At 43.7% G+C, this 11,418-nt stretch overlaps 1 protein-coding gene across 2 annotated transcripts; it reads left to right on the forward strand.

Moving 5' to 3' along the window:
* Window positions 1-1,817: 1,817 nt before the first annotated feature.
* LOC104926606 (3-hydroxy-3-methylglutaryl-coenzyme A reductase) lies at window positions 1,818-11,365 on the forward strand. Of its 2 annotated transcripts, none has more exons than XM_010740493.3 (20): window positions 1,818-1,959; window positions 2,511-2,706; window positions 2,818-2,929; window positions 3,421-3,508; window positions 4,927-5,011; window positions 5,105-5,210; window positions 5,294-5,400; window positions 5,498-5,617; window positions 5,708-5,841; window positions 5,925-6,196; window positions 6,291-6,424; window positions 6,506-6,700; window positions 6,822-6,980; window positions 7,217-7,374; window positions 7,770-7,875; window positions 8,378-8,548; window positions 8,636-8,776; window positions 10,072-10,230; window positions 10,314-10,468; window positions 10,547-11,365. In XM_010740493.3, exons 2-20 carry the CDS (start codon window positions 2,545-2,547, stop codon window positions 10,596-10,598), a joined length of 2,616 nt encoding a protein of 871 aa, XP_010738795.2. In that variant the 5' UTR covers window positions 1,818-1,959; window positions 2,511-2,544; the 3' UTR covers window positions 10,599-11,365. The 2 variants fall into 2 exon arrangements, with proteins under 2 accessions (XP_010738795.2, XP_019120452.1); XM_019264907.2 differs by having other exon boundaries at window positions 6,294-6,424.
* The last annotated feature ends 53 nt before the right edge of the window (window positions 11,366-11,418 follow it).

Below are 11,418 nucleotides of genomic sequence, written 5' to 3' on the forward strand. Positions count from 1 at the left end.
TCAACCTAGCTTGTGGTTTGTATGACAAATGTCCGTCTCTTGAAAATTTCAAAAACGTTGAGTTTGTTTTCAAGTAGAGTTGCGAAAACCAAAATCACACGACAAAACAGGAAGACCAAGAGTTACCTCTGCTGCAGAGTTCATTACAGTGAAGGTTGTCAGTCGTCCAGGTCAGCTTTCTTTGAGAAGAGTTAAATCTGGGACAAGTGGACGTGGTTCTGTGTTTCGTTTCTCATCCACCTTCTTTGTAGACATCTTATGCAACATTCTGGGATAACCGCCTTCTGAATGGGTCAGAAGTGAAGAAGCCTTTTGGATGATTGATCCTACAGCCAAGTCAGGTTGCCCCAGATTTAACTCTTCTCAAAGTTCATTGCGGTTAGTAATTACCAATTAACGGCATCTCAGATCGGAGTCCACATTCTTCACAGAGTTCAGCTAGCAGACACATTTCAACATCAACTGTTCAAACGGCCTTCATGGCCAAATTGCTGCAAAGAAACCACAAGAAGAAGAAGAGGAGGAGAATTGCTTGCGCCAAGAGACACAAGGAATGAAGATTAGACCAGTGGAAATCCAGACTTTGGTCTGGTGAGTCCAGATTTTGGCCCCAATGCTGTGTCCTACCCTGAGTGTGAGACTCAGGGTAGGTGAACAGATAATGTCTACATGTGTGGTTCCCACTGTGAACTATAGAGGAAGGGCTGGTGACACTGTTGGTAATTTATTTTTAAAAAATCAAGGCACACTTAACCAACGTGGCTATCGCAGCATTTGTATCTGGTTTGCTTAGTGGGACCTTCAATTGTTTTCCAACTGGACAGTGATCCCCAAAACACACCTCCAGGCTATGTCAGGGATGTTTGACCAAGAAGAGTGCTGCATCACATGATCTGACCACCATCACCTCACCTACACCTAATTAAGATGGCTTGGGATGAATTGGACCACAGGGAGAAAGACAAGCAATTAAGAAATGCTCAGCATATAGGTAGGTAGCGCCTAAGATATAGAGATGATTATCTATATAAATATAGATAGTATTATCCTATATATAATAATATTTATATATATATATATATTATATATATATATATATTATATATATATACAGTACAGTACAGAGTTACTGTTTTGTTTTTAGGTATTCAACAATGCATGACCAGAACAAATTATCAAACCTGAGTAACGAGGAGGACAAAAAAAAACAAACAACAAAAAAACAAACAAAAACAACAACAACACAACAACAAACAAACAAACAAACAAAACAAATACGGGAGCTATTCTTAAAAGCTCAGCGGCAGTAGCTCAGTCCAAGAGACTTGGCTTGGGAACCGGAGGGGGTGGCTGGTTCAAGTCCAGCATGGACCAAAAATATGGAAGGTGGACTGGTAGGGAGAGGTGCCAGTTCACCTGCCCAGGTGCCCTTGAGCAGACCCGAACCCCCCCCCCCCCCCCCCCCCCCCCCCCCCCCCTCACACTGCTCGAGGGTCCCATCTCTCTCCACATTTGCATGTCTATGAGCCTTGTACTTGTACTGTGTGTTTGAGGGTTAAAAAATGCATGTAAATAAAAACAGAGTGAAAAAATGTTTTAGTATCTCTTCTTATTTTGTCTGTTGATTCAATCCATATCATATTCATATTATCTTTTTAAAATCTTTTGTAAATATTAATAATATTAACATAATACTCCCAGAATTTGTGTGTAAGAAAACAAACATATATATAAAGAAATAAACATTTTATTTTGAACATTTTATTTTGAAAGTCTCCCCCAGCTTCAGCCACGCCCCCTGTCATGACGTACAGTTAACGGACGTTAGTATGACGTCGGAGGTCTCCGCGTCGCCATCTTGGTTCGGTTGCGTCAGGATAGAGCGGGTTAGCTTTATCAACTAACGGCTTAAAGATGACGCAGAGGACTCTCTGACCGCGGAGAAACTCACGTTTGGAAGTACGTGACTTTAATATTTTATCACACTATGAACTATGAGGCTGTTCTGACGCGTAGGGCGCTAAATGACCTTGGTTTGCGCGGGCTTGTGACAAGTCAGCTATTCCTCCTCCATGGGGGTGTTTCGGTTTAACGAGCGACCGTGTTAACTGGTGCTTGTCACGTCTCGTGAATGCCTTTTTATTCATTAACGTTACAGTGTTAATATATATTAAAGCACCGCTGGTTTTCGTCTTTGAACGGCTGTCGTAGCTACGACCACTATAAATGCTTTTAGGTAAAAATAAAATAAAATAAAAAAGGTCTCCGGTTAACACGGTCGCTCGCCAAACCGAAACACCGGGTGTGACAGCTAACGTAGCCAGAGCTAACTGTTATAATGCGACTAAAGCTGAGATACTAATCAACTTTAACTGTAGTAACTGTCAGTATACAACCATAAGCTACCCTGTCATACACTTATATATGTTTTAATGTTGTATTAAAGCGAATAACGACTAAAATTTATGAGGTTAGCTTCGGCGTTAACTGGCTCTCGTTCCTTCACACAGGTTGCCCTTGGTAACAGGAAGGCGTCCTGACACCATGCTGGCCCGTCTGTTCCGGCTCCACGGCCTGCTGGTCGCCTCCCACCCGTGGGAGGTGATCGTGGGCACCCTCGCCCTCACCGTCTGCTTGATGTCCATGAACAGCCTGGCTGCCAGTAACCAGATGTGCAGCTGGAACGAGTGCCCCAAAGTGGAGGAGGTGAGTCACACACACACACACACACAGGCAGGAGGTGATGGAGGAGGTGGAGGGTGGTGTGGCAGATCATCCCCCAAAATTGTAAGCAAGTGTCCGTGTGTTTTCTTCCAGAAAGTCCACAGCAGTGACGTAATCATCCTGACAGTCACGCGCTGCATGGCCATCGTTTACATCTACTTCCAGTTCAAGAATCTGCGACAACTGGGATCCAAATATATCCTGGGTCAGTGTGACCCTGCTTCATACATCACTCACCTTTTTTTTTTTTAGAATAAAAATGCGACACACAGTGTATATTTAATATATTTCCGTTCTTTATTCAGGGAAACCTTGACTGAGCAAATTGCTCTTTTACAGCAATGCCCTGATCACAACAAACACAAACAATATACAATAAATAGCCCAAACGGTTGACAGTTAACAGTTAAAACAAGATCAAGTTAAAACAGATAAAACCAGTTAAAACAAGTTTAAACAAGATCAAAAACACAGTTTAAAACAGTTTAAAGCAAGATCAGTTAAAGCAAGAACACTGTATATTTCCCATACCATGTATTAAAACTTTAAAACGGTTTACGGACACAAGTTTGTCTAATTTCAGTGTCTCTTGCAGATGGTTCCATTTAGTGGGTGCATAAAACTGAAAAGCTAATTTGCCAGCCTCTGATCTTATTTGGGGTGTAATGTTTGTTTTTTTTTTTTGTCTCCCTACAGGTATCGCAGGCTTGTTCACTGTGTTTTCCAGCTTTGTTTTCAGTACAGTGGTCATCCACTTCTTTGGGAAAGAGCTGACAGGTCTGAAGTAAGTGTAAATTCACCAGCTGTCTTTGAGCTTGAATACGTTAGAAGTCTGGCAGTGAGGTCAAACTGAAGGTTATATATGCTGCCCTCTAAGTGTTTTAGATTCTGTTTAACACTTCCATATCTAAGAGACATGATGGGTAAACTGAAGCTGTGCTGCCCTCGAGGTTAATCGCGAGCAGTCAGATTCAACTGTGATTAAAAAGTGTCACGGGGAGGTTGAAACGGGGTCGTGTGAGGTATTTATTCACAGTAGTAGTCGGCACTAAAAGCGTGCGCTATATTTAGACTGTGTGCAACGCTTTACCTCGACCTGGAGCTTTTCTGTTGATCTACGCAACACTAGTTTTTAGGGATGTGACGATACAACTCGACTCACGACTCGATACGGTTCGCGATACGATTTTAAAAAAAAAATCAAAATGAGCTACAGACAAATTCTGACCAAATAAAATGATCTTTTTATTTGTAGGGAAAAACATCTCAGGTGCTTTCTTTACAGAAACTCTCAAACAGTTTGTGTTCTCTTATAAAAAAGTGCAACTTACATCTTAGACAACAAAACACATGACAGATATCTCCTTTCTTTAGAAACACTCTCACAGTAAACTGCTGTTAACTGGTGTGATGTGCAGTTTTTATCTCGAGGTGGCGGCTGATATGCTGCTGCATGTTGCTCGTGTTGCTGCTGCATGTTGCGGTCTCTTGCAATATTTCCATGCTGTTTTGGTTTTGTCTCACGGTTGTATTTGTGTATATAGGGAATCCAAAATGATTTCAAACTGCTTGGTGCGTCCTCTGTTTTCTACCGTCACCATGTCTTCCCTCGCTCTGTGCTCCGTACCTATGTAGTGACATAAAGTCACGTGACTTGACGTCTGACGTTGAACAAATGAATCACCAACCAGTGACTTTTTTTAAGATAACGTAAGAAAAAGAACACATCTCGCACTCGCCAAGAATCGCGACTCATTTTTTTCTGTCAACCGGCATTTGTACCGATTTTTAAATCGTGTCACGATGCATCGTTACATCCCAAGACCCAGTCAGCGTTTGTTGTGTTTGTCCCTTCTGAGCTACTGTAGAAAAATGGCTGGACTCCACGTTAGAGGACCCGCTCTCACTGTAGATATAAAAAGCAACAAAAACATAACTATTCTTATTTTAAAGGTAACAAAAACAATGAATATTAGATTCAATTTCTGCCAATAAATACTCCTTTAAAACATGTTTAGCTGTTTAACAAGTTGCTGCAGCTCGAGGCGGCGGTAGACGAGCTAAACCTGTGATCATCAAATGACAACAAATACCTGACACATACCCACTTCAGAATATGTGAACCGACAAGCTTTACATTGTCGCAGACAGAGGCAGCGTTGAAACGTGACACTGACTGACATTCCTCTCTTCTTCGTGCAGTGAAGCTCTGCCGTTCTTCCTCCTGCTCATCGACCTCTCCAAAGCCTGCACGTTGGCCAAGTTTGCCCTCAGCTCGAACTCTCAGGTAATAAAACTCGCTCTGTTTGTGCAAACTGTAGCCGAAACACAGTCTGTTGATCGGCGAGGTGTTACCGACTCGTGTGTTGTGTGTTGGCAGGAGGAGGTGAGGGAGAACATCTCCCAGGGGATGGCCATCCTGGGCCCCACCTTCACCCTGGACGCTCTGGTCGAGTGTCTGGTCATCGGGGTCGGCACCATGTCAGGTGACAGCGACGTTCTTTTTATTGAATCTCTCAGTAACGACGCTGATTTGATTGTCAAATTAAATCAGAGCTGTTTTGTCCAGGTGTGCCTCAGTTAGAGATCATGTGCTGCTTCGGCTGCATGTCCGTCCTGGCCAATTACTTCGTCTTCATGACCTTCTTCCCTGCGTGCGTCTCTCTGGTCCTGGAGGTAAATAACGAATGAATGAATGTGTAACGTGGGAACGGAAATGTTGAAATGAGTTCTTGCATCTCACATTTGTGTGTGTGTGTGTTTTAACGTGTAGCTGTCCAGAGAAAGTCGCGAGGGTCGTCCGATCTGGCAGCTTAGCCACTTTGCCCGTGTGCTGGCTGAAGAAGAGGACAACAAGCCCAACCCTGTGACGCAGAGGGTTAAAATCATCATGGTGAGAACTGTGTTCATCTCTGCTGACACTGTCTGCTGCCTCTGAAGGTGACTCCTAACTATGATCTGTGTTTGATGTTGTGCTCCTCAGTCTCTGGGTCTGGCCCTGGTTCACGCTCACTCTCGACTAGCGGCTGAACATCCGGGTCAGAACCGCACGGTGGAGGGACAGATAGCTGAACGACTGAAATCTGATGGTACCATGTTGCCCCTGAAGATCACCAGGTACAGCATCAGAGCGTTTAAACAAAGCACAGAGCCTGTCATCGCCTCCCGTGTTGTAACACGCTGACGTTCACCTCTTTCAGCATGGAGCAGGTGATCACGCTCGGCCTCGCCCTGCTCCTGGCCGTGAAGTACGTCTTCTTTGAGCAAACGGAGACGGAGTCTTCCTTCTCCCTCAAGAGTCCCATTATCAGTGCTCCTCCGCCCCGAGCGACAGGAGACTGCTGCAGGCCAGACTTCCCAGCACTGAAATCCCAGAAGGTTGCAAACGGTACCTTAGCAACCAACCAGACCTCGTTGGCTGTCTCCGACTCGAAGCCGTCCCCTGAGGCCGGCACGGCGTTCAGAGAGAAGGGTGAGACTTCTAATTGGCCCTGCTAGCTTTATAATGTCCGACTCGCTGCTGTGACTGCTTTCCGGCTCAACGCGTCTCTCTGATTCCCCCGCAGCAGAAGCGACTCAGCCTCCGGCAGCCTCTGTTCCCACCGAGCCTCTCGGTCCGACGCCTTGCGATCCTCAAAGCCGCTGCAGTGCAGAGCCTCGGCCACTTGAAGAATGTATGGCCATCCTCTCAGATCCTCAGGTAAGATGGAAATCTCATCAACGTGTGCAAAGATGTTTTGTTCTACGTTTGTCTGACTGGTCTCCCCTCGTTGCTCTGCAGAGGGGTGCCGGTTTTCTGAGCAATAACGAGGTGATGAACCTGGTGGCCTCACGTAACATCCTCAACTACAAACTCGAATCCGTCCTCGACACTCCGGAGAGAGGCGTCGCCATCAGGAGGGAATTGCTGTCCCCGAAGCTGCCTGTTCAGTCCGCCCTGACTTTTCTGCCTTACAAAGACTACGACTACGCTAAGGTATCAGCAGCACGTGTGTGTGGTGTGTGTGCTGCAGGTGTCTTATGAATATTAGTGTTTGTGTGTTGATGCTGCAGCTTCATTCACTCCGTATGACCCTGTGTTCCTGCCTGCCCTGCAGGTGATGGGAACGTGCTGCGAGAACGTGATCGGCTACATGCCGGTCCCAGTAGGAGTGGCCGGTCCGCTTCTGTTGGACGAGAAGCAGTTTTACGTTCCTATGGCGACCACCGAGGGCTGCCTGGTAGCCAGCACTAACAGAGGATGCAGGGCTCTTTCTGTAAGCGAGGGGAGGCGTCTGATATAAAAGGGTTTTTGTGGGCAAGTTTTTCCTCACTCGAACCGAGGGTCTAAGGACAGAGGGTGTCACTCCCTGTACAGATTGTAAAGCCCTCTGAGGCAAATGTACTTTGTGACTTTGGGCTATACAAATAAAATTGATTTGATTTGATTTGATTTGATATGAGCTGTTGTTGACTGTGTGTGTGTGCTGACTCTGCTGTGTTTCCTGTCCAGCTGAGCGGAGGCTGCCGCAGCAGCATCCTCGCCGACAGCATGACCAGGGGTCCTGTGGTGAGGCTGCCCTCGGCCTGCCGGGCGGCAGAGGTCAAAGCCTGGCTCGAGACCTCGGACGGATTCAACGTGATCAAAGAGGCTTTCGAGCAGACCAGCAGGTGAGTTTGAAACACGGACAGAGGGGCCGCCGGGAAGCTCGACCTGTGGCCCCTGATTTCCCGACACTCCGACGCTTTCTGTCAGATAACGTGTGAAAAACATGTCTTCAAAAACTGCCCGATGGTGTCTGGAAAATGTTACACACCATTAGAGGTGGTGACTTTCTACAAACTTAAGTTAAGCTGGGGAATTTTGGAAATATTCCAAATCAGAAACTGCATGGGAATTATGGAAACTGCAGTAATGGGAATTTATGGGAATTAACTGGAAATTGGGCGGAGCAATTGGTTTGAACAAACTGTATCACATCCAAACATCCATGCAAAATAATACAATTTAAAAAAAACTATTTTGCTGCCCTACGCATCACACATGAATGTTTTCTGCTCGGCAGGTTTGCTCGGTTGGAGAAGCTCTTGGTCGGCCTGGCGGGGAGGAACTTGTACATTCGCTTCCAGTCTGCGACGGGAGACGCCATGGGCATGAACATGCTGTCTAAGGTAAACACCTGCAGTCTGTTTACAGCCGGGTGATCCGATCACAATGTCACCGCCTGTCAGAGCTCGCTGTCCCGCTCTCTATGTAAATCGATGCAAACATCATTCCTGTTTGACTTCATCCTTTGTTTTTATAAGCGGAGGCTGAAGAGAAGTGAGACCAACAAAGAAAACAAGTTTCTCCTCATTCCACAAAATGATTTGTTTTTATTCAGCTGTGACAAATTGATACAAGTTTGTTTTTGTTTTAACAAGGAAAAACTTCCTGTTTTTAATTTAATGCCGCATTTACAAGAAGGAACGGGAGAATTTGGGTGTACGCCAAGTTTAGGCTGAAGGTTCTCAACAACTTGAAATGATTTTTAAGGAAGTCTGGGCAGAAAAAATCAGTGTGAACAGTTTGTTCATGAACCGTTCTGCTTATCTTTGATGAGATGTTAACACCAGCTGTAAACTCTGTGTGTGTGTGTGTGTGTGTGTGTGTGTGTGTTTTGTCTTGTCTCAGGGCACCGAGCAGGCACTGCACAGACTCCAGCAGCAGTTTTCAGACATGCATGTTCTGGCGGTCAGCGGCAACTACTGCACCGACAAGAAGTCCGCCGCCATAAACTGGATCATGGGCCGGGGAAAGTCTGCCGTGTGCGAGGCCACCATCCCGGCCAGCGTGGTCAAAGAGGTGAAGACTCCTGATCAAAGTTTATGTTCAGTTCATCTCCAGAAAACCAAACTCGTCTCACTAAAACAACCTTGAACGTCTCTGCAGGTGTTGAAAAGCACGACGGCTGCTCTGGTGGAGCTCAACATCAACAAGAACCTGGTGGGCTCGGCCATGGCCGGCAGCATCGGGGGCTTCAACGCTCACGCCGCCAACATCGTAGCAGCCATCTACATCGCCTGTGGGCAGGTAATGGATCGAGCTACGTGTGTGAGATGGATCTGTAGACTATGGAAGCCCATTTCAAAAGATGAAAACTCAGCCTTGATTTAGAATTTTGAGACAATTATGAGATTTAAAAAAAATTCAAAATTATGAGATAAAAAATTCAAAATTATGAGGCTAAAAAAAGTTAAAATTGAGAATAAAAAAAGTTAAAATTATGAGACAAAAAATTAAAAATTATAAGATTAAAAAAGTTAAAATTATGAGACTAAAAATTCAAAAATATGAGTAGAAAAAGTTAAAATTATGAGACTAAAAAGTCAAAATTATGTGACAAAAAAAGTCAAAATTATGAGACTAAAAGTTCAAAATTATGAGACTAAAAAAAGTCAAAATTATGAGACTAAAAAAGTCAAATTATGAGACTAAAAATTCAAAATTATGAGACTAAAAAAGGTCAAAATTATGAGACAAAAAAAGTCAAAATTATGAGACTAAAAATTCAAAACTGAGACTAAAAAAAGTTTAAATTATGTGTAAAAAAATTCAAAATTATGAGACTAAAAATTCAAATTTATGAGATAAAAAATTCAAAATTATGAGATAAAAAAGTTAAAATTATGTGTAAAAAAATTCAAAATTATGAGACTAAAAGTTCAAAATTGAGACTAAAAAAAGTCAAATTATGACACTAAAAATTCAAAATTATGAGACAAAAAATTCAAAATTATGAGACTAAAAATTCAAAACTGAGACTAAAAAAAGTTTAAATTATGTGTAAAAAAATTCAAAATTATGAGACTAAAAATTCAAATTTATGAGATAAAAAATTCAAAATTATGAGATAAAAAAGTTAAAATTATGAGACTAAAAATTCAAAATTATGAATAAAAAAAGTTAAAATTATGAGACTAAAAATTCAAAATTATGAGACAAAAAAAGTCAAAATTATGAGACTAAAAATTCTAAATTATGAGATAAAAGTTAAAATTATGAGACATAAAAAGTCAAAATTATGTGACAAAAAAAGTCAAAATTATGCAACAAAAAAATTCAAAATTATGAGACTAAAAATTCAAAATTGAGATAAAAAATCAAAATTATGAGATAAAAAAGTCCAAATTATGAGACGGCTATGAGACGAAAAACGTCAAAATTTTGAGATAAAAAAAAAGTTGAAATCATGAGATGAAAAAAGTCATGTATGTGATATAGTATAGTAAGTTGTGTATGTGATATAGTGTAGTAAGTATTTTTGGGCTTCCATAGAGCCTGAATTGTTCATGCTGGCTGATGATTGCACCTGCTGCTTGTTTCAGGACCCGGCTCAGACTGTGGGGAGCTCCAACTGCATCACTCTGATGGAGGCTGCCGGTCCAGCAGGGGACGACCTGTACATCAGCTGCACCATGCCCTCCATCGAGCTGGGCACGGTGGGAGGAGGCACCAACCTGCCGCCACAGCAGGCCTGTCTGCAGGTAACGTCCCCGCCTCGAGACAGAAATGTCCTCTGAAGATATTTAAAGTTCTCCAAACTTAAAGAAAACGTCTCCGTCTTCAGATGCTCGGTGTCCAGGGGACCAGCTCCAACCAGCCGGGCGAGAACGCCCGTCAGCTGGCCCGCGTGGTCTGCGCCACCGTGCTGGCAGGAGAGCTTTCGCTGATGTCCGCTCTGGCTGCTGGACACCTGGTCAAGAGTCACATGACCCACAATAGGTGAGACACTTGAGCCAGCATGGCTGTTACAGTCGTGGTTTCTCCTCTCGTGATCGCTGACGTCCGTTTCTCCCGCAGATCTAAAGCCAACCTGACGCCTTCGTCAGTCGGAGACGCATGCATGACGTAAAACTGGAAACGAGCTCTCCAGATAAAAGAAGAACATCACTGTGAGAACCGGGAGGATCCAATCGCCTCCTGACGTCGCGGTTCTGTCGGGTCGTGGGTCACCACCCGACGTTCAAGACTAACAAACATGCTGAAGACCACAGCCGACGTGTGCTCGCTTTTTGCTTGTCGCCCGACTGATCGCATCAATTTTGGGTTCAGGTGTTACGTTCAAGTTTTATGTCTTGCGACTGAATGTTAAAGGGACGTTGCAGGAATGTTCTCGTTCAGATGTTATCGACGTAGTTTGCACGAAGTTGTGCCAAAAATCGAACGGCTTTTCCCTCCGCGTTCATTCTCTGTATGTTAAAATGCATGAAGCGGCGTCTTCACGCGGCTGAACGAGCTGATGTTTGCACTCGCCGCGGCTTGTTTGACTGTTACTGCTGTATGTTTGAATGTTTTCAGAGATCGCTTGCACTTTTCTTTCCTCCCGAGGAGGAAAAGAACAGCGAGCGGGTTGCTTCTTTGTGTCACGGCCAATAGGAAGAAGTGGAAAATTGAAGCCATATTAACTCATTTAATAAACTTTTATGGTACACTTACGTTACGTGGAACAAATTGGAGGTTTGTCCGTAACAGGACGGGTTCTGCAGGTTCTTAAGTTGGTTCAGAGAACAGTGAAGTGGCCTTACACGTTGAGCCAGTTAGATAGAATATTCAATTTTAAGCTTTTGTTTTCAAAAGATTGTTTTATTTAAAAAAGAATAAATAACACTGTTACCTCTTCATGTGTGGCTTGTTTCTGTGTCACGTCAACAAAATTCTTCCAAACAACAAAA

This window comes from Larimichthys crocea, chromosome IX, assembly GCF_000972845.2.
Source record: "Larimichthys crocea isolate SSNF chromosome IX, L_crocea_2.0, whole genome shotgun sequence".
Classification (NCBI taxonomy): Eukaryota; Metazoa; Chordata; class Actinopteri; family Sciaenidae; genus Larimichthys; species Larimichthys crocea.

Excerpts from the sequence above, each read along its gene's own strand:
- LOC104926606 (XM_010740493.3), top strand. The coding sequence starts at position 2,545 with ATGCTGGCCCGTCTGTTCCGGCTCCACGGCCTGCTGGTCGCCTCCCAC. Across the intron at positions 5,401-5,497 it reads GCGTCTCTCTGGTCCTGGAG|CTGTCCAGAGAAAGTCGCGA; the intron begins GTAAATAACGAA and ends TTTAACGTGTAG. Across the intron at positions 6,981-7,216 it reads GAGGATGCAGGGCTCTTTCT|CTGAGCGGAGGCTGCCGCAG; the intron begins GTAAGCGAGGGG and ends TTTCCTGTCCAG.